Below are 22692 nucleotides of genomic sequence, written 5' to 3'. Positions count from 1 at the left end.
TGCTTAATCCTTTTTTTATGTCTGGATGTGTTGTGGTGGAAAGTGACTGGTGGTGTTTGTGAGTCCACGAGAAAGGGTAATCTGATCTCCCAGCTTGGTGTCAGATTTATTACATGAGGGGGGAAGGAAAGAAAGTAAGAAGCAAGAGATAAGGAAATGGAATGAAGTGGAAATACAAAAAAAAAGGCAACAAACAATGTGTTTGCTCACTTTAAATTCAGTTCTTTGCCATTAGATTTATTCTGTGAAAATAAAAAGAATGTGAGAACCACAGCTCACTGCACTTTTATAGTGAAAAATTCCCTTGTTTCCTGATACATGTGCAATTTTGTGCATAATCTCTACCATGCATATGTATTCACTGATAGTTTACTTATTGGGGCTGGTACAAATAATTTACCATTGAATGTATGGAACCTAAAGACTATATAAAGAGGTGGTGACAAGTCACTGTCTTCTCAGTCATATAAGCAGTTAAGTACTGCTGGTTTACCTACCGTGATGGAAAACCTAGAGAAGAGAGGTGCCTCGGGGTCTGCAGTGTAAGATATAATTGAGAAATAAGGTCTTATTCATATGTATATGTTCCAGAGCACACCTGTACTTTTAGAGATGTGTTGCACCTTAGTCTAACTAAAAGTTCAGATCTTAATCCAGGAACCAGGGTCAGTTCTGCAAACTTATGCCAGTGCTCAGTCACGTTCATCACAGTGTTTTCCACACTGTGCTAAAGCTAAGTATTAAATTCCTTAATAACAGAGATCATTTGCAATATACAGTGATAGAACATTTACAGTCACATAGATGATAGATCTTTTTAAGATAAGGTATAAGAGCATAATAAAGCATAATGAGAACAGAATCAACCTTCATTCCACCTTAGGATTTCTGTGGGACTATTTCCCTAGTTCAGTAACTTCATGTGGAGGCCGATAGTATCTGGATTGAGGTAATCAGTAGTTGACCATTCAGTAGAAAGTGAAGTATTCAGGCATATAAGGAGGCTGCTCTGCACAGTGCACTAGAATGAAGCAGTCAGAATTCCTTTTTTACTTTTTTTTTTAATGAGCATGCTTATACAGTACTACTGCGAGACCTCATTTAATAATACCATTAGCCATTGTGCTAGAACTGTCCTTTCGCTAAAGAAAGGTACTACTGCTTGCCAGATTTTGGAAATAATACGGATCATATTTCAAATTAAATACAATTGTGTGTTATTTAATCACAAAGATTGTTCAGATATGAAGTACTGAAATACTATCTACTATCGAAAGCATTTCCAGGATACTATTCATTTCATGGCACCTAAGTGGAAAGGGAAGGATAGCTATTCTAAAAGAGAACAATTAGTCTAACTTAGTTACATATATTGAATTTTGTTATTTACAGCCAGCAGCATTGACCTGTGCAATACCCATGACTCTAAAAGTAAAGATTACAGACTGGAAAAAGTGCTGAGGAAAGTACAGTAAGTAAAAAGATATATTCAAGCTTGTATCTTAGGGGAGATCCCGATATTTGCTAAAACCACATTCAATTTTCAAGAAATATATTAAAACATTAACAGTTAAGCATCTAGATGACTGCCTTTATTGAATGGAAATAAAATACAGCTACGTGTAAGAAAAGGGTCAGGATTTGAAGTGAGACTTAAGTGAAATGCCATTTCCTTTATCATATAGTGGGATTTTCTTACAAGTCGACATTACACCATCCTTGAATATACTGTTGTTAAAAGATGGAGTGTATTATTTAAAGTTGTATTAGGATGCATTTAAACACATTTTAAAATCTTGTTTTAGTCAGCTCTGCCACTCTTTCCATGTACAGCCAGCTTTTAGTTGAACCTCAGTCTGTATTTGGCAGGTTTTTGTGATTAACTAAAGAGAAATATTTTGAATACCTCATTTTACTTTGATATGGACATAATCTATCCAAAAGTTTTAAGAACTAGGAAAACTGTGTTGGGAGATTAAACATTAAATTCAGTTCCTAATACTGAAGCGCGGGGACTCCTGAAGCATGGTCTTTCTCTTTCAAATAGTTTTCTGTCCAGCTTCAACTTTTCCTTTGATAAAATAATATCCTTCCCATAATTCCAAAACTTTTTGTCAGATGAATTTTGAAAACTGAAGTTTCATAACATTAACAATCCGATGGAACTTACCTATATAGCACACTTTGCTATTTTATGCAATATATGAGCTGGAAAGTTATGTATAAGCAATTTTTCATTTGCGTTATCCATTAAATTGTAGACAGAGAGATGGCTTCCAGAATTAACATTAGCTTTGTCAGCGTTGCCAGAGGACAAACTGCCAGCAGTTCAAGACAGCGGTATGTAGTACAGTGTTTTGATGTGGTTTCTTTGCTGTCTTGAAGGTAATCAAATAGCTGATGAATTGTCATCCTTTCAGCTCTGTAGTAAGAACAACCAGCAAAGCATTTTGATATTTTCTGACTTGGAAACACCAATGCTTGCAGAAAAATATATGCCCTTACAACAAAATATGAAGTTGTTTTCTAGTTTAAAAAGAAGCTAATGTGTTGTTAATATATGAAGGTACTGTTAATATATGAAGGTACTGTGGTATTGTGATCATAGAATCATTAAGGTTGGAAAAAATCCCAAAGATCGTGTAGTCCAATCCCCCAACTCACCCCCACCATGCCCACTGACCACGTCCCTCAGTGCCACATCTCCATGGTTCTTGAACACCTCCAGGGATGGTGACTCTTCCACCTTCCTGTGCCAGTGCATCACCACTCTTTCTGAGAAAAAAGATTTCCTAAGATCCAACCTGAGCATCCCCTGGCACAACTTGAGGCCATCACATTTCGGTCTATTGCTGTTATCTGGGAGGTGTACCCCCACCTCAGCCGCTCCACATAAGACCTATGCGCCAGACCCTTCACATCTTCAGTGTTGTTTCCTGGACACCCTCCAGGGCCTCACTGTCTTTCTTGCAGCGAGTGACCTAACAGCACAGTTTGAAAAACAAAACCTTTCACTCATGCTACATCTGTGATGTGCATTTCCAATGTGCAGTTCAGTGCAGCCTTAGAACAGCATAAATATTGGAGCTGGGTGTCAGTGCGGAAGGGCGGCAGAGCCCAGGTGGCAGACACAGCACGGCCCCGAGAGCTGCAGCCACGTGGGCCCTCCCTGTCCTCGGCAGAGCGATGGAGCCGCTTCCCAGCATCGCCCACTCAGAATCTATAGCAACCCTCTGCTAATACGTGAGGCTATTTTTAGCACCAGGGCAGCCTTGAAAACAGCAGGTAAAGCATGAAAAGAATGAATAAGTGGTTGTGGTGCTCGCCTGTGAATAGAAGCTATTTATAGAAGAGCTTGCTCGCTCTCTGGAGAGAGATCTTAATATATATAACGCTTATATGAAGGCAGCTCTGCCTTCCCCCAAGGGAAGGCAAAAGTGTCAGAAATGTGCAGCGGAGCATTATTACTACTTCTGACCTCAGCACTTACCTAAAATGTCAGTCTCTCAGATTTTTCTTTTTAGGAAGAAAATTGTTAATGGCAGCAGGTATCTTTGATTCAGTCGTTATTTGCAGAGAATGCATAGCATTTGTTGCCCTGAGCAAAGAGCAAATTAAGCAGCAGGAGGCTGTGTGCAGCTCCAAGCTCTGTTCAGCCAATGCTTGCTCCAAGGAGCTCTCCAGGGGCTTTTCTCAGGACCCCCTTCCCGACGCCTGAGGACCAAGATCTCTCCTGTGATATTTCTGCTGTTGTCTCTGAATTCCCAGTCCTGTTTTCTTGTCCTTTTCTTTCTCCCACGTTCATCCATTTACTTAAAAAAATGCTTAGGAAAAAGCCCCATGTGCCTTTGTTTAATCAGTTGTGCTTGCCATTTCTTTGACTGGGGAGCTATATTGCTTCATAAAGGAGCTTATTACTTCTTCCTGATGTATTATATTGAGACTGGGAATTAAACCCTCCAGTTTTAATGACTCTTTGCTGAAATCAAAAGGGCAGCAACAGTGGAAGTTTGCAGATGCCTGACAGTGATTGGTGTCTAAAAGAAAGTCAGCTGTGTGGCATTTGGATTGTCGTCTTGGAAGGGTGGTATGTAAGAAGCATTGTAAGTTCAAAACCTGAACATCTTTAGTATCCTACAAAAGGTAGGGAAAATCTTTTCTCTTCTGAGCAGTCATAACTAAAACATATTCCTCTGTTGCTGGAGAGCTAAAAATTACATTGAAAATTGCAGCCAGTTCATAGATAACAATGTTCAGTTGGTGTTGCAGTCCCACTGCAGAGTGAGAGCCAGGCAGCTGAGAGAGAAGATTCTTCCTTAAAGTGCACTGAGGAAAAAGCACTCTGCCATATAAACAAAAAGCAACAAACAGGGTTCCCACAGCCCTCCCATATCCCCTCTGCAGGGGAATGAGGTTCACAAGGAGAAGGGGCAGGGTGCTCAGCTGGGTGATGTGCCTTGTTTGGTGGATGACTGGTGCAGGGCTGTATGCAATGACAACGTGCCCACCATATGGTGGGGTAAGGGAGGCTGTCAGGCAGGTCTAATGCTTGAGGTAAAAGGGATTGGCTCCTAGGGGAATCAGTTGTTTTTTCAAAAATTTTGAAGTGTTAAAAACAATAAAAACTTAAATAAAACACACTTGTGGAGCTATCAGCAAGAAACACTTAAGATGTTTCAGCGCTGGTTCAAATCCTTGCTTTCTCAAGCATTTTGATTAGCAACTATAAAGCAATAATATGTGTTTGATGAGGCACATCCTTCTCATGGCTCAATTCATTATGTTAGTGGCACTCCAGTGAGGCTTTGACTTGAACTATACGAGTGACTTCAGTAGAGCTAAGATTTCTTCCGCTGTGAATTATTCAGGACTTAGAAACCTCCTGTTTTTAATGGCTAAAGGATCTCTCCTCAAAAGCCAGTTATCTGCACTGTAACAAATAATTTTCCAATGTACATTTAAATAACATTTCAGGTGTTTTTTGTTTTTGTTTTTTTTTTTTTTTCTGTCTACAAAATGACGAGGAAAATTAAATACAAGTTTATAAAGATTAGAATAATTCTGCAAGGACTCAATGCCATGAAAAAAGTACAGAAGGGCAGTGCTAGATAGCACAGGTCAGGGAAAGGATTTTATAATACGCCGTCTGTTTTTAATTAGCATTTTGGCAGACTGGAGGAGCTCAAACATTTTTCCATGAAGAAATGTATTATAGGCTTTTCTAGCTGCCAATTAAATGGCATTTAGCTGCAGTGACAGTGGTATGTTGTTTTGGGTCTGCAGAAATCACTTGCTCATGCTAGAAAATCTGGGACATTGTGTTTCGGATACAGGGTTCTTACTGGGCTGGATTTTCTATCGCTCTGCATTCTCAGTGTAGGCATGAAAGATACCTCCCAGGGAGAAGTGCTAAGTTCATGAATAGTGCAAAGGGGCTGGCAGAGTGCAGTTCTTTCCCAGTGTCTGTTTGGATACACCTCTCGAAGGTTTCTCTTCCAGTTGGATGATGTCTTTTTTTTAACAATACTGTCTGGATACTGGTGCATTTTGTAAGGTTCCTATTTTATCCCATTTGGTCTGGAGTGAGATAGTTTGTCACCAGTTCTGTCCTATGGTTCATTTAAATGTTTTTAGCTATCATCTTCCCTGCATTTCACTGCGAGTTTCTGCGAGGGTTGCAAAATCAAGGTGTGGTTCCATGGATGCCTCTCAGTAGGCAATAACCAGTGTAGTAGCTACTACTGACTACTGCTTGTCATGAGAGAAGTTGTAGATTAAAAATCATCTTTAGAAAAATTCTATGGAACAGTAACCTGAGTAAATTCGTAGAGCCTCTTGTTTCCTTGGAAAACTGTTGTACTGTCCAGAGGGGGGCTGAACAGTTTCACGGAGGTTATCAGCCCAGGGTGGAGAGGTGAACTGCAGTGGTGATACGAGGAGAGCCCAAGAGTCTGCAGCCAAGGATGGGGAGAACCTGGAGCAATGCATTCATCGTGTCAGGAGAGCTCGGGCAACTCCCAGTGGCACCGAGTGGCTGCTCAAGAGGAGTTCAGTGTCATATGGAAGGTGGAGTTGTGTGTTTGGTGGTAACTTGTATTTGGAGCTGGTGAGTTGTAGTATGAAACTGCCTAAGTCTGTGGCTCCCTGTTCCTCTTCTCTAGCAGCAAAGCCAATATTTTTTCCCCGCTCCTGTCCTCAGCTGTTTGTTCTGGTTCTGTCATTTCCTGTTTTGTTTTGGAAGGATTTGGGTTCGTTCAGGGTTTTATTTGCTTTTTGCTCTTTTACCACAGCATTTAACTGATCCAGTTGGAGAACACACTAGAGATAAACACTGGCAGCAAGCTGTGGAGGGCAGCAGTACTGAGAGGTCACGGAAGAGCTGGGAAGAGAGAAACCATCCCCTTACAGAACTCACTGCACAGAACTACATTCTTGATATCACCAGGTCATTTTCTTGAAAAAGTCATGAGTCCATTAAAAATTAACTGTGGTTTTTATCAGTAGTATCATGCTTTTGATATGTGATCAGGAGAAGGCATGGTAGCTTGCATATTTGAGCATGACTTTTCCTCTCTGAGAGGTTCATGTAGAGGGAAGTCGAACTTCCCGGGGTATAAATTAGCCAGTGGCAGATCTTCTTGAAAGTTTTTTCTAGAGATTAAGTGCAGAAAGTGCAGATTTCAGCAGAATGCAAAACCAGTGTACTTTTTTTTACTGCTTTATTTCTTAGTCCTTCTCTCTGTATAATGTTTGGTCTCAGGTCCTACTGTGAACCGTAAAGGTAACACAGATGCACACATTCAAATTGTGCTCTCTCTAGCTCTTGAGCTTGTATGTTTGCTGTTCATATTTCCCCTCCTATTTCTACATATTCAGCATTTTCAAGGCAAAACATGGACAATAGAGATGAAGTAGGAATTATTTTTTTAGATGTGGAGGAGCGTGACTAGTATTCAAGGGAACAGTTGGCTCTATGCTGTGGGATTGTGCGCTGCAAAGCATGCTACTTTGTTACAGAGCTCCTGATCCTTTACAGATCCTGAGAAAGCAACTGGTCCCACTGTACTGAGACAAAGGCTGGGGAAGAGCTGAGGAATGCCAGGGATTTGTACAGTCCCACGCAGAGGACCAGGATTGGACAGCCACTGGGGGAATTGGAAGTGAAGGGTGAAAAACTTAAAAGGGTCAGTAAGGTTTGTAGGGTCCTTCTGACAGAGGAGGAGCAACCCATGGATAATGAGGGTTATGTCCCTGTCTGACCTGAAGGACTGTTACTGGATTTTTCTGTTTCTTTATTTTGTTCTTTTTCCTTCCTTACATAAAATAAAGGTACTGAGCCGTGGCAGTTATTTGCCTACCCTTCGAAGATAGTCAGACCAGTGTGAGCGGTCATCCAGAATAACATTTAAACACACCTGACGTTAGCAGTATCATCAATATCAGCTGTTCAAAGACTATGGACTGTGTACTTACAATTCTGTGATACCGGTTTAAAAGTCATGTTGTATCTGTCTTAGCCTTTAATACTCTTGGTTACCCAGGAGGCTGGGCAAAGTGGCCTCCTGAGATCTCTCCCTCAGTGAGCCTTTCAAAAATTGGAAAGGGTAGAAATCCTCTAACGTTCCTCTAACTTTAATTGTCTTCTGAGGTAGTTCCCAATATTCTCTATTTAAAAACTTGCAACTGAAAAAAAAGCATCGAGGGTCATAAAGATGTTCAAAGGTTGTTGCAAACATAGATGAATTATGCCAAGCTTCTGTTTGGATGAAATACACTGCACATCTGTTTTCCTTTTAAAGTACTGTGGGTCAGGTAGCAACACATCTCTTGTGATAAACTTCTTGCCGTCAGTCAAATTCTGGTCCACCTAAGCAGTGAGCAGTCACAGAGCCACTGCACATTGATGAGGATGCGCCCAGTAGAGCAGGCATCCTGCAGCACCATATGTTTTTGGTTTTTGGCTGGAGAGCTGAGGCCTGGCTCTCCTCAGAGATGCTTTTTCTTAACTCCGCAGTGAACTGGGAACTGGCCACCTCCTGCAAGGGAAAAGAGGTTGCCCTCTGCATTTTTCTTTCCCCTCAAGTTGGCAGGACTTACAGAAGCTGTTTTCTCAGCCTTTTGACACAGGGATTGACCTGACTGTTCCACTTTTACTGAAACTCCTGTTGCTTAATAAAGGAGGATATCCTCAATACAGACCTGTATAGACAGGAAAGGGAAGAGCAAGTTAGAAGAACTTTCCAAATAAGACGATTTTAGGCAACACTGAGCTAACTCACCAGCTATTCTGTGCTATGCTGTGTTGAGTTTTGTTGCACCTAACTTGCAGAAGGTCTCTTCCTGGCAATGTCTCTTGGAGCCAGACCCACCAGGAAGCGTGGTGTTCTCAGAACTGCTTGGAATTCAGAAGACTTTGTTTTGTTTATTGAAAGGGATGGCACTGGGAGAGCAAGGACTCCAATCATGAGACCTCCGTAGGAGTCTGGTCTCAAAATCCTTCTGCTCCAACCACAGTGGTATCACGGTGAGCACAATGATCTGCTCATGAGAGACTCTTGAACACTGGGGTGTGATTCTGACTCTTGTGCATCTCTGCAGTAAAACAGTACATGCTTCACAGTGAGCACAGTGGAGTTCACTAACTCTTGCCATTACTGACAGTGGATTTTGGATTAGGCCCCCATATGTGGAGGCAGCGCATAACAACCATGGAAAAGGCAACAAAATTTTCTAAAAATAGGATGAAATAAAGGATAACTGTAACAATATATGTATCTGCAAAGGCAAAAGTAGTCAGCATAAAACCACAGGAAGCTTATTAAAATGTTGCCCTGTGTTGGTAATGAAAACATACTGGGCCAATGTGAATATGCAAATAGAGTCAGTGGAGCAGAGTTAATCCCTCATAGAGGAATTAAATATGTAAAAAATAATTTTTGGCTCTATATTCTGCCCTTTTGTTTTTGCTTTCCTCAAAAATTATAGCAAACAGGTTTACTCGTAGAATTGTTTGCATTGTAACCAGATAGTCAAGAATCATTACTGGAAAGTCAATAATAATAACAATAAATGGGTATGTTTGCACTGGCAACCAAGCTACAGAAGTTGTGCTAAGTCTGATCAAGGAGCACAAGGAATACCAGGTGGTGAGCAGCTCCAGTGGCAACTAGCAAAAGTATCCTTAACTCTGAGCATTGTTTACCTTCACCAAACTTGTTCTTTGCTGGTTGATTGCTATCCAGTATTGGTATTATCAGAAAACTATTAGGATATCTGTAGGAAATAAGCCATAGGATATATAGGAAATAAGCTATTTGATTCCTACCATATAGCGTGAATATGTGGAAAATAATGATTCCCTAGGAATTACTTAGCTCTAGCCAAAATTAAAGAGGAGAAATAACATAGCACATTAATAAAGTACAGGAAATACTAAAATCAGCTCAGCATACTGCAAAGATGAATGGTTAAAAAAAAAAAAAAAAAAGAAAAAGAGGACAAAAATTAAAGAGATCCTGCACACAAGGCGAAAGAAAAGCAGGTCCGTGTCTCCAAGGAGCAGCCTGGCCTCGTTCCACGGCTTTTTGTTTTTGAGGCTTCCTCTCAGACCTGCTTGAGCAAAAATAAAGCAGCGGAGAGAAAGGGGAAGCGGGTGAGGGAGCGGGGGGCTCTGGGGCCGAGCCTGCAGGCGCGTGTTGCCAGGCTACAGAGCCACCCGGCAGCGGCAGAGCAAGTACAGAGTGAGCATGGCCTGGTTCGGGCTTGGCAAAGCCCCGCTGGGAGAGCCGGGTGTTGGCATGGCTTCTCTTGAAAACACAGGCTCCTAGCGTTGGTGTGGTATTAGTGCAGTACCAAAGGCGAGTCGGAGAGAATAACAACAGCCAGCAGTGCCATGCCGGCTTATTGCTGCCTGTATGGGAGCATGTCTGCCGGCAAGCAACTCTGTTGTGCTGCAAGGTGAAGATTTTTCTGTTATAACATTGCCAAATAATGAAAAGCACACCTAAGAACAAGCCAGGCCTCCCTTGTTCCTCCTGCTGCACCCTGGCTGAGACCAAAATGCATAGATTTTGACTTGCATGGCACTGAATCAGCACTTGAAGTAGCCACGGAGGCCCTGCAGCAGGCACAGGGATGCATCAACTGTGAAGGCAGGGCTAAGGGGTGAGCCTGATGCTGAAGTGGTGGGAAGCAGGTGTGGCCCTGGACAGCCACCAACCAATTGGGTTTTGAACTGCATATTAGGAAAAACTTCTCCAAAAGAGTGGTCAGGCACTGGAACAGACTGCCCAGGGAGGTGGTGAAGTCACTGTCACTGGATATGTTCAAGAAATGTGGAGATGTGGTACTTACAGACGTGGGTTAGTGGGTAATATTGGTGGTAGGTGGATGGTTGGCAGTCTTACTGGTCTTTTCCAACCTTAATGATTCTATGATTCTCTGATTGTACAACAGGCAAGAAATGAGGTACTCAGCTTGGCTAAAAAGGACTCTGGAAAATGTGATTTATGCTTCTCTTTTGACAAAGCGGTTAGAAATACTCATTATATTTGCAATTTGGGGGAAGGAAAAGCAGTTGTTTTGGCACATAGTTTGGAATAGAAAGTGAACTTCCAGGCAGTTCTCCGCACAGATGAAATTGGAGTCAGGTTACGGCTCTGCTGCAGAATGTCCTTTTGTTACGGAAAAACTGCTCCGCTGTGAAGTTTTCATGAGGGTCACAATGTGGCTGGAGTATAAACTAAAAAGAAATGCCTGAGTAATTGATGGTGGACTTCAGTGAATGAGCTTAAGAAAATGCAGCACAGGGTTTTGCCATCAATGGCAAACTATTGCCATGGTAATGGGTAGCTTTGCCAGAAGCAAACAAATAAGCAAACAACAGCAGCCCTCTTTCAGCAAAAAGTTAGGGAGTTTGCCATTCTCACCTCGCTGGAGTTTGTGCTTTTGCACCACGGACGGTCTCAGAGGAGGATGGGATGCCCCGCTCAGGCAAGTACCACAAACCTAGCATCCTTCCCAGTAGTACAGTTGCATCATTTCCAGAACAAGAAGACCTTTATACCCTTGGGAAGATATCAGCATTTGCTTTATAATGATTTTAGTGCTTTGGTTACTGTAACTCTGTACCATTTTCTTCTGGAAGGTGGAAGGGCTCAGCATTAAAGTAGCTTTGTGTCACTCCTCGTTGAAGTCAATCCTGTTTCAGGAGAGACTTGCTGATGTGGGAGATTTTCTTATGAGCAAGAACTTGGGTCCACGATTGAATTAATACAGAGCTTTAAGAAAAAACCACAAACAAACAAAAAAACCCACAGGGCTGAGGAAGCAGGCGTATGCAAGCTGCCCTTTCTTCTGCAGGCACGAGGGTGTGAATAGAGTGTTCAGTTTTTGATTCCTCACTACAAGAAAGACACTGAGGCCCTAGAGCATCCAGAGAAGGACAGTGAAGCTGTGAAGGGTCTGGAACACAGGGCTTAGGGGAGCAGCTGAGGGAACTGGGGTAGTTCAGTCGGGAGAAGAGGCTCAGGGAAGACCTTATCACTCTCTACTAATCTCTGAAAAGAGGTTGTGGTAAGGCTGGAGTTGGCCTGTTCTCCCAGGAATCAGTGATAGAAGTAATGGCCTTAAGTTGTGCCAGAAGAGGTTGAGAATGGAAATTAGGAAAAATTTCTTCTCAGAAAGAGAGGTGATGCACTGGCACAGGCTGCCCAGGGAGGCGGTGCAGTCACTGTCCCCGGAGTGTTCAAGAAATGAGTAGGTTTGCAACTGAGAGCCACGGTCAGTAGGCATAGTGTGGGTGGGTTGAAGATTGGACTTCATGATCTTAGTGATCTTTTCCAACCTTAGTGATTCTGTGATTCTTTGAGGAGAGAGTGCTGAGACACAGAAGCCATATCCCAGCAGGGGCCTTTGGAGGAGGCCCTCTGAAAGCTTTTTGCATGTTTCTGAGGGTCCCAGTTCCCTCAGAGGATGCTGCCCCACCACCTGCTGTGAGTTCTGTGGGCCCAGAGCATCCTCAACTGTGGGGAGACAGATTTCAGCCACCACCAGCAAGGAGGCGTTAGCGTTGAGTCCTACTGTCCATCCTTGTTTCTTGCTGTTCTGTAGGCCCTTTGCCATTTTCCACCCATAGCATCTGAAATTTATGCTGAGCACCCATGTCTGGCTATGCGCTAATGACTCACCTTAATAATCTCTGAGGAAGACAGACACAGCCTGTTGGTCTTGTGATTTCATGGCCTGCAGGAGCAAAGGGAGAGAGCTGGGTGGCCACGTGGAATCAGAGAAGTAACGAGTAGTAAAGAGAGATCTGGCTTACAGGTGTCTGTCTGCTGGAGAAGAGAAAGCAGTGAAGGAGCCAATAGTGAGTCAAACTTTTTGCACCGTGAGGCTGACCCTCACAGGCTTTGTGTTCTGTGCAATGCAATCAGTGCTGTCAGCCTGACAGGAGATGTGTCAAGACCTATTAAAGTTTGCAGAACTCTTCTAATAGCAATCCTATATCAGAAAAAAATAAGAACCACCCCATTTGGATTTCCAGCTTTTTGGCATTCATTAGTTTTGTCTTACCATTCTTTATATAATAACACTTAGGTGCTGCTTAAGTTCCCTATAAAATATTTATTATAGTTTACCGTAAAGTCTCTGGGACGAGGGCTGTTTCTTGCAGTGGATTCCTGCTGCACCTCGCACTAATTTCAGCTGCAGCGTACAGGCAGTACTGCATGCATTCATTGTTACCAGCAAGATTTGTACCTATCCTGTCACTTTTCAAACAAAGTCCTTCCTTAACTTTGGCTATAACGTAGCCGGTGTTTAAATAACATTTATTTGCATCTAAAACGATCAAACCGGTCACAAGCAAATCAACTTTTAACCTGAACTTTTAACAAGTGCTCTCTGTTTTGAACAGCGCCTCATTCCGTTTATTTAGCCAGCTCAGAAACATGTAGCAAATAAAAACTTTTTTTTTTTCCCTTAGAAATGCAGTTGGGGTCTATTTTGCATGAGAAAATATTTTGTTTAGGAATAACAGTTGTAGGCATTCTCTCATACATTGTAATATTTTCCATGTGTGGCAGCTTGCTTTTCAGTGGTACAAATATGTGCAGTAAGGCTAAGGATAAAAATTAATCTATCAGCTTTTGCAGCAATGCTTTTGATGGTTTCACTCGATTCCATTTTCCAGGGAATACTGCCTTCGGTTCTGCTGCTTGCAATATGTGAAGCATAATTCTCCAAGGTTCCTGAGGTTGTAGGGATCCAGTAAGAGATGACTGATGCCCCCCCCCACACACATACTCCACCCCACACCCACTCACCCACCCACCAGCAAAACATAATGCTGTACTATTTTTGGCAACAGGGAGCGGGCCTCCCTGCGAAAACAGAAAGCAGTGTATTTCTCAGTTACATCACTTTGCAATCTAATGCTGTGTTGTGCTCAGTGTTTTTGTGGTGATGCAAGTCTTTTTTTTTTTTTTTTTTTTTTTTTTTTTTCTTCTTCCTTCAGCCGGTTGGATTTTCCCCATCTTACAGCACCTCGCAGGTCTCTTCTCTCAGCAGTACGTTGCCTGAGTGAGTGGAAACACACAGATCAGCTGCAGGTTTCTGTCTACAGAAACAGAGTGAAAGAGAAAGAAAAGGGTTGGGAAAGCAGAGACAAATATTGACCTGGACTTATAGAAAGACGTCCAATGGCTGAATAAAGAACCCCTGTTCATGTTTTGGGATATTCTTTCAACTGGCTGGAACGAGAGCGGATCAAAAGAATGGGAAATGCCAGCAGACCCTTTAGAAGAATTGCTTATTTCTTATGCCTTTTATCTGTGCTTTTGCTGACTGAAGGGAAGAAACCAGTGAAGCCAAAATGTCCTGCCTGGTGTACTTGTACCAAAGATAATGCTTTATGTGAAAATGCCAGATCTATTCCTCGCAGCGTTCCGCCTGATGTTATCTCACTGTAAGGGCTGTAAGCATTTGGTTATTTAATTTATGATTTAAAATGAACTGGGATGTGTGGTGTTTTCAGTGCATACCGAAGGATGCTTGCTGCAGGGAGTACCTCCAGCATTCAGAATCATCAGCTAATGTGTTAAAATTGTGCTGCATTCTTGAATTCTGCTTTTTACATCTCTTTCATCTGTCTGTCTGTCTGTGTCTGTGCACGAATACCATTTCATACCTGCTTCTATACTGCAGGAAACCTGTAACATTTTTATTTAAAAATATATATATAAATATTTTCAGTACTTGCATAAATACATTTCTCTGTGATGACCAGATCGGTGTTGTAACCATGCATATGTGAGACTTCATTAATATAAGGTTGTTTTTTTCTTCTTTCCAGATCCTTTGTGAGATCTGCTTTTACTAAAATCCCAGAAGGGAGTTTTTTGCTCACACCATCTCTGCAGCTTCTGTGAGAAATATTTATATGATACAGTTTTTGTTATGAAATGTATATGTGTCCATAAATAATGCAATAAGGTTCTCAATATTATTTTGATGGGAAATAGGAAGAGAAGGTTCATTAGATGACAAAAAACAAGACTTTTTAGTAATGTGAAAGATAGTGCATGTTTAATTTTTTCGAAGTCCATGTACTTGGTGTTTTGCAGGGATATCTGTTGTCAGTGCTACTTTGAATGATTGCATTCTGGAGCTTTTGGTGACAGAACGTGTGCTATCTTTATAGGACTTTAATTAATATTACAGTAGGGATTTGAGCATTGCAACAACTGTTCCTGTTTCTCTCCTGCAGCCCTGGGGCCTGATCACTATACAAAGCTTCCCATTTGCAACTTTCATTGCCCGTGAGCTCAGAGCCCCCCAGGCCCCTCTGTTCCGTGGGACAGGTCCTGGACTCCTTTTCCATGTAAAATTGCCGCTGACTTCTGTGGAAGTTTAGTCACTTCAGTGGAAGTTTAGCCTTGCTAGTGTCTCATTTTGACCATATTTATGATTTCATGTTTTTTGAAAATGCACAAAAGTAATGAAAATCTTTTAATTAAAAAAAAAAAAAAAAGCAGTTATTTTAAGATCAGAGACTGTGATAGGTAGGAAGAGAGTGCTTTTGGACATTTAAAAATTGGTTGCCTTTCTATATAGGTTTTTTACAGGTTCACAGGCTTTCCTAGAAATGTGGGCATACGATTACATAATTGCCAGCTATACAAAGGTAGAGGGGGTGTAACCTGAACTGTTTATAGTGGATGTGCCACCAGCCTGAAACGCATCCAGGCCGGTCTCAGAAATCTGGCGAGAAAGGCAACCTGATGTGATCAAAATCAAAATTAGACATCTGTCCCGGGCTGACTCGGCACGCAGGCTACATGTGGTCAGAAGTGTCGCGTTGATGGATTGGAGCCCTAATGCTGTCTCGTTAAAGTGTTGGTGCACTGATAGCTGAAGCCCTGACCCTAGCTGTACTCTGCTACCTCAAGTGGAGCTGATAAGGAGGTGCAGACGTACTGTACAATTTTGGATACAGGGTAAATAGGTAAATGCAGTTACTATGGAAACCTAAATGCTTTTCCGTTGCGCTTTATTCCTGAGAATATTTTCCCAGGTGGTCACTGATCACAAAAGGGACAAATTTTACACATTCCCTGCAATGGGCCTTTCAAAGAAAAGAAAAAAAGCAGCATTGGTGGAGCTTGTGTCTGAAGAGCGAGTAGGACATCATCATCGTCTCTCCTGGCTACGATGTGCCACCTACACTTAGCAATCTGCTGCCAGGCAGGCGGGGATGGGCAGGGTGGAGCAGGACAGACACATTCTGGTGGTTTTGAGTCATTATAGTGCCCGAGGGTTGTAGTCTCTGACAATGGCTTTTGGCATTTTGGTAGTGGAAATAATTTGCAAGGTCTGCCTTAGGCTTCACTGGAATGCATGTTCTCAGCCGCTGTTAATAACACTGCAACAAAAGCTGCACTCCCAGAAAAGCAGTTTTTGTTTCCTTATGGGCTTTGACAAATGATCAGTTAGAATGGTGCAAGCTATCCACAGATTACTTCTGCTACCTAGCAGTTCTAAAAATACTGGCTGCTTGTCCAGGTGTATCTCTAACGTGGGAGCTGAGCTGCTTGCCATCTTTGGGAAGGCAGAAGCAGGGCTCTATCTGTGGGGCCAATACTCCAGTTTCTACGTGGGAAAGAAAAACTTCCACGTTTGTCAGAAGATGGAGTAACGCAAATAAGAATATGGAAAACTACGGTTAATTAAAGGAAGTTTTAGCTTGGTGTGATTATAGCTGTATTGGTAGGTTTAATTTAGCCAACAGCAAGATTTAGCAGCCTGCACATACTTTTACATAATAGTCTCTCCAGTATGCCAATCACACATTTCTGAGAGTGGAATATGTCTGCTTCTATTATTCTTTACTACTGTTCTTGCTGTAGTAATGACAGTGGTCTCTGGTAAAATCATGGTCTGAATGTACCAAACACTGCACAGCAGTCCCAGAGCAGGAGAGCTTTTCTTCTTGAATGGTGCAGATGGTATGTTCTGTGCTCTTTGTGTGGCAACAAAAATGTGCAGCACCTACAGAGATGAGCGAAGTGCCAGCAAAAGCATTCCCGAAAAATAGGGGGCATCTCCCTGCTCTCATCTGCAGCACTTGTAGCCGTGTCTATCAGGCAGCGTGCACAGAGTGCCCTTATAAATGGATGACATAGAAGCACATGGAGAGAAGGGAGGTAAATCATAGCGCTAGGATTCATACTTGCCAGCAGCACAGCTCCTGCCCCGCAGTAGGGTCCTTAGCTGTCGTGCGCTGTTGTCTGCCCCTCTCCCCACCTCAGAAGTAATTTGGTGGTGATCAAGCAGAGCTGGTTCTTGAGGTCAGAAAGTCGAAGAAAAGCCACTCTGTGCATCAGATAGATGTGATACAGACACTGGGGGGAGGTACAAGATGGGAGGCAAATGAGCTCACCAACTGCTAGACCTGTGCCATGATCCTGGCAATCTCTACAACAGCCATAGCCTTTAAAGAGATACTACACTATTCTCATAGCATACAAGCAGGGCAGAATGCAGAAAAATAAATATTATCCAGAGAAACCATGTCAGAAAACAGAATTTCAGATAGTGGATTTACTTAAACTGGTCTTTAGGCTCACGGACTTTATGAAAATACTTATTTTCTCTAAGAGAGGAATCTATTGTTACTAACAAAAAGGAAGAATTTCCTGATTATATTTTTGTAAAAATATAGGAACGTATTTAAAGTGGAAGAAGTGCGGTCTGCAGTAGCCTAGCGAGAAAAACAAACCAACTGGAATTTATTCTTAATGCAGACTACAAAGGAGGAGATTAACTCATTCAGTGAATTAATTCATACTTGAAAATCTTGAATTCCTGAATGCCTGAGGATATCAGAGTGTAAGTCTATTCATCCATCAGGTCCAACTTAATAAAATATAGATGTGCAACTAGTATTCCACTGAGGAAACATAAAGTTCATCTTATTTGACAGTACCTCACCGTTTTAAGGGTGTGGCAGTTCTGAGCTGCATTAAAATGGGCAGATGCAAACATGGCTGATAATCATAAATAAAGCTGGAAAAATCAATGCTAGTCTACTCTTAAGGGCTACAAGATTGCATAAAATTAAACGTGTTGCCAGTATTTTTACTGCTAGATGGATGAAAAATACATGCACCTACTGAGAGCTATCTCCATCAGGTATTGCGTGGCCTTAAAAAAGTAGTTCTGATCTGAACACTGACTGAATTAGAATAACCCTAAGAAATTTCACATTTTTTCTCAGGAAACTCTCAGTACCCTCAGGTCAAACACACTCACAAGTTTAACTCCTAACTAAGGATTTTTCCTACCTGTCAGCTGTGTAAATTCAACCTGATGTCTGGCTTGTAAACTAGATTTTTCCTCACATTGCCATCCAAAGTAAGTATTCAACACAATTTGGACTTCTGTAGTACTTGAACATTTCACTATTGTCTGAGTCTGTCCTCAATGGCTCTTGTACAATGCCTTTGTTTTATTGGCGTGATAAACCCACGTTTACATCCTACAGAAGTCAGTGGAATTTTATCAGATAGTGCCAGTATGCAAGACAGTGAGCTGCTGGGTCCTTCCATTGCACCAGACAATACTGTAATGTTTCAACAGTGTGTTTTAGCTTTGTGATCCTGTGGTGCTTACATAAGGCAAACCGTCAGTGGAAATCTGGCCTGCTATTGATCAGTTGAACTAAATGATCTTCGTAGTCTTTCCCAACTGTAATGATTCTGTGGATTGCTGAACCATTTTCTGAAGGTGCTAATAACCTAATGGCCATTTGTTTTACATTTCTTCACACAGGTTGTTTACGTCCAACACTTTTGATGTTATTAGCGATGACGCTTTCATGGGCCTTCCTCATCTAGAATATTTGTGAGTGGATAAGATTATTTTTCCTGGCATTATTGAATAGAGTGGGTGGGCTTCCACGTTCCAGGCACTGCTTTGACCAGAATGACTTTACGACCCGTTACAGGTTCATAGAGAACAACAGCATTAAGTCAATTTCAAGAAATACTTTCAGAGGACTGAAATCTTTAATTCACCTGTAAGTAAAGTGGTTGAATATATTCCTTGGTATATTTAATATAGTAACTGAACCACTGTGTTGTTTAGTATAGCATTTTGATATGTAGCTAGTCTCATTTGTTTAAGCAGTACTACTGTTCATTGGATTAGAATGCTAATCTTTGTGTTTCCACCAAAGACTTCAAACCATGGTTGCGTAGATGGCTGGGACCCCAACAGCCTCCAAGCAGTGTGTGTGGTGGCAGCTTCCTTTCCTGCTCTGCTCAGGGCACTGAGCGTTTCCACCTGAGCAGGGAGGCACAGGAGAGCAGGGTGGGTCAGGCAGCTGGTTTCTGGTGAGGTGAGGTAGGAGAGGGAGGCCCAGTTTGGGATTTGAAGGCAGCGATTGGCACCGAGGCGCCACAGTGGTGAGAGCCAGAGGGGCAGAGGCAGGCCTCTTCCCATGCACCAATCTGGCCTGGGCCCAAGGCAGTATTATGGCCATCCACCCACTCAGCTGTACAGCAGATCTGCCCTTAGGCTTCAGCAGAACAAGCTACAAATCTGAGCTACACCCTGTCCCCTGCTGAACCCCAGGCAGCCTGTGATAGGGGTCGGTCATGCTCCTAGGCACCAACACCAGGGCCTGCCATTGGACTGTCCCACCATTGCGGGCAGACCCTGCCCTCTGGGTGCTGGCACCCATAGAGGTGTGGCTCACGCTGTGCTCTGGAGGTGAAAGGCACACTGGCAACAAATACATTTAACTGGGAACACAAAGGTAGCAGCCTCATGCTCTCATCTATCAAGATTGTCTTTACACAGGCTTTTGATTCCTATCTGACATCAAGTTTATGCATTGGCAATACTTCTGGTTCTGCAAATACAATTCTAGTTGTAAGAAAACATTACAAAGATGCTTAAAGAGAAGGAGGCTAAAACATGTAGGGTGTGCCTGGCATGGATTTATACACAGCTCTGAGCATTTGCATTCTGCAGCATTTATCTTGGGGTGCTTGTCACAGGCAGGGGCGTGGATTCTGACCTCTTGGCCCTAGCACAATAACCCCGAGGAGGGCTTTGAAAGAGGATCATTTAACTTTTTCTTTTATATGTTTAGACACTGGAGAAACAAAGGTTCAATCCTAAATAGTTAATGCATAAACATAATGGTTTAATTGCAATTCATCAAACCCTTTACCACATAGTGAATGTACCATAAAACATTTCCTTTTTGGTCAGCGTAGACAAGACTAACAGCTGCCTCAAACTGTGACTGCTCATGTGTATGAAGTTACTTACAGAATGGCTCTAGATCTGAGGAAGTGGAGAGAAGAGAGGTACATAAGCGGGCTGTGCACATCCTATAAGAATCCATATTAGAGGCACAGGAGTAATTGTAGTATTGTTAAAAAGGCAGATAATAGGATATGGCTGGTAACTGGGACTCTATCTTCGAAATATTTATGCACATGAATAGCTTTATATTCACAAATGGTTCCAGTACATTATTTATTATATTCATTTACTTATTTAGTAGCTGCTACAGCCTGTGAGAAAATTGCTTTTCCAACATAGAGTAAAGCAGTTTCTTCTCCACAGAGTGTGCAGTCCAAGAGTAACATCTTGTCTTGACTGTGACGTTGATTTCAGGGGACACTCCAACAGTTTCATAAGAGAAAAACATATGCAAAAGATAGAACCACACTTGAGGAGCCATTGTGGTTTGCATGTGGTTGCACACACATTTCTGAAACGCAGATTTGTGCAGCATGCTGCTATTGCACATGGAGAGCTATTCATCGAGACAATGAGAATTCTGCAGAAAATAATCACAAAGGCAGCTCCATTAACAACGGAATGTGAATAGTTTAATCTGTTTGTGGACCTACTCCCCACCCTTTGGGGGGAATTGTACTTACATATTAAGAATAATCATTTGGCATCCTGAGGCATTTCTCATTTAAGAAATAGGAGAGTGTTTGTGATACATAAAGTATAATAAGAAGAAACACAGTAAACGAGCACAGAAATTAGCTCCATGGAGTTAGAGAAGAATATCAACTTTGTTCTGTTTATTCTGTTCATTTCCTTTTCACAGTATAAGTTTTGCAATACAGTAAACTATCCAAACATTTGTATTTTTATTATGCAATTATCTTTGATAATTACAGCGTGTCCTTATTGTAAAAAAGAGCCATCTACTATTTGTTATGCAACACATTTCATTTTCTGTTTAGGGTGGACTGAGAAAAAGAAAACACAGTTGTGTCTTTCAACTAATTTACTAACTCAACATTAAAACCTTACAATTAGGATAGGGAAATAATTTCTATATTTCTATGTTCCATATATCATTTCGATTGCCTTTCTTTCAGAATTGCAGATATCTGTCCATAAGCGTAACTGCGTGTCTGACTCAACCCTTACTTTCTTACTATAAAGCAAATACCAGGTACAGCAGCATCTGGACAAGTCAGCGTTTTGTAACATACAAGCATGCTTTTTAGCAGTGGAATATAAAATGCAAAGTTTTTGTCCAAAAATTGGCAAATGCATAAACCTTGTATAAATTTTTCTGTTAGTCATATTCCCATGGCAGCGCTGAGCCACTGTTATTTCCAAGGGCATTGTCCCTTTTGGTTTGATGTAATCCAGGTCATAAAGAAAATATAGGGCATTTTCTTGCAAGTCAACTTAGCTTTATCCACATGAGTTACCTGACTTTGAAAGAATTGCTCCTGAGTGTAAAATTAAGCATAAGGGAAGCACATGATCCATACACCAAAGTGTTGCAATCAGATCTACTTTGAGAGCTGGGAAATTAGAAGGGTCTAATGGCATCCCATATTTACTGTCCTGATAGGGGAAAGAACATTGTTTTTAATGAGGCAGTCGACCCAGTAGGTCTGGGCCTGTTCTTCGGTTCAAACATGTGCCTAAATATCTTTGCCCGGCAAAAGAAATTGTAGTTAATAAATAATTTTTGTATGTATAACTAAGAATAGAAAAGGTTCTAAGAGTTACTAGCTCCACATTCTAACGGGGATATTAAATTAGAATGATTTCTTTCCATTTTCATTTCTTCTCGTAAGAGATAAATAATTTTGTTAATCGAAAGAGACATGAGCTGTACACTATTGCATTATTCTTTTCCTGTTATGCCCTCAGTGACATTCAGGAGAACACAGACCTTTGGTGGACTTACAGAGATTTTTCCATCTGAAATGTAATGCATTCCTTGTTTAAAGGCTGCTCACACTTCCTCCTCACCTTACTAGCTAGAACACTCATTGCATTTAAGGGAGGTTTCCCAACATTAAAAATTGGGAATTAACACTTTTTTTGCTGGTCTCACGCACACATACTTACATACACCTATTCTGGGAAAGAAATCCGTGCTGATCAGCAATTTCTTGTCTATCACTGCGTCTTTCCAAAAATTATGAGCTAAACCTAAATCCAATACAATGAAATCTGACATTAAGATTTAACTTCCAGAAGAGAGACAAGAAAGTGGGAGGTTGCAGTAATATGAACACTACATATTGGTATCTCCTAAGGAAAACATTAGTAGATCCAATCATGACTAATTGTTTTAAAATAATGGTGTTGGCAAAACACCAGAGGTGACTGCACTTTTTACCCTGCTAAGTGAAGTACTGTGAATGCTATAAGGCTGCTGAAGAGTTGGAAAGCAGGAGGAGGCAGGGGGTTTTAGTGGAAGAAAGAGTCACAAAGTAAAAGAGCTATTCTTAAAAGCAATCTTGTAGAAATAAATGGTGGAGAATAGTAGGGTTCTTTACCTTAAGGAAAAAAAAAACCACACACACACAAAAACATATAAAGAACCAGCACAGTATTAATCCTTGCAAAGAATGTCTAATTTCATGAGCTAGCACTGATATTGAAGTATCTTCTTTTACAGGAGTCTCGCAAATAATAATCTCCAATCGCTTCCAAAAGACATATTCAAAGGCTTGGATTCTTTAACAAATGTGTAAGAAAGCAATTAATTAATCTATTAATTGTACTAAAAATATAAAGAGATGTTTTTAGAGGGCATTCTGAGTAACGATTCAAACCAATAGCCAGTAATGGGATCTTACTACTGGGTAGAGAATATGCAGTATGGGTAGGCTTGATTTTTGGCTA

At 41.5% G+C, this 22692-nt stretch overlaps 1 protein-coding gene across 20 annotated transcripts in view; it reads left to right on the top strand.

Moving 5' to 3' along the window:
• LGI1 (leucine rich glioma inactivated 1) overlaps positions 1-22692 on the top strand; it is a 31711-nt gene that overhangs the window by 5935 nt on the left and 3084 nt on the right. For 2 of the 20 annotated variants that reach the window (NM_001044655.4, XM_046942905.1), the window contains exons 2-6: positions 13517-13966; positions 14354-14425; positions 18331-18402; positions 18506-18577; positions 22466-22537. In NM_001044655.4, the coding sequence (NP_001038120.2) occupies positions 13776-13966; positions 14354-14425; positions 18331-18402; positions 18506-18577; positions 22466-22537 (479 nt within the window). In that variant the 5' untranslated portion in view covers positions 13517-13775. The other 18 variants (XM_046942909.1, XM_046942911.1, XM_046942907.1 and 15 more) reach the window with 17 other exon arrangements.

The sequence above is a fragment of the Gallus gallus genome, chromosome 6, assembly GCF_016699485.2.
Source record: "Gallus gallus isolate bGalGal1 chromosome 6, bGalGal1.mat.broiler.GRCg7b, whole genome shotgun sequence".
Classification (NCBI taxonomy): Eukaryota; Metazoa; Chordata; class Aves; order Galliformes; family Phasianidae; genus Gallus; species Gallus gallus.
This window is presented reverse-complemented; position numbering and strand designations above follow the sequence as displayed.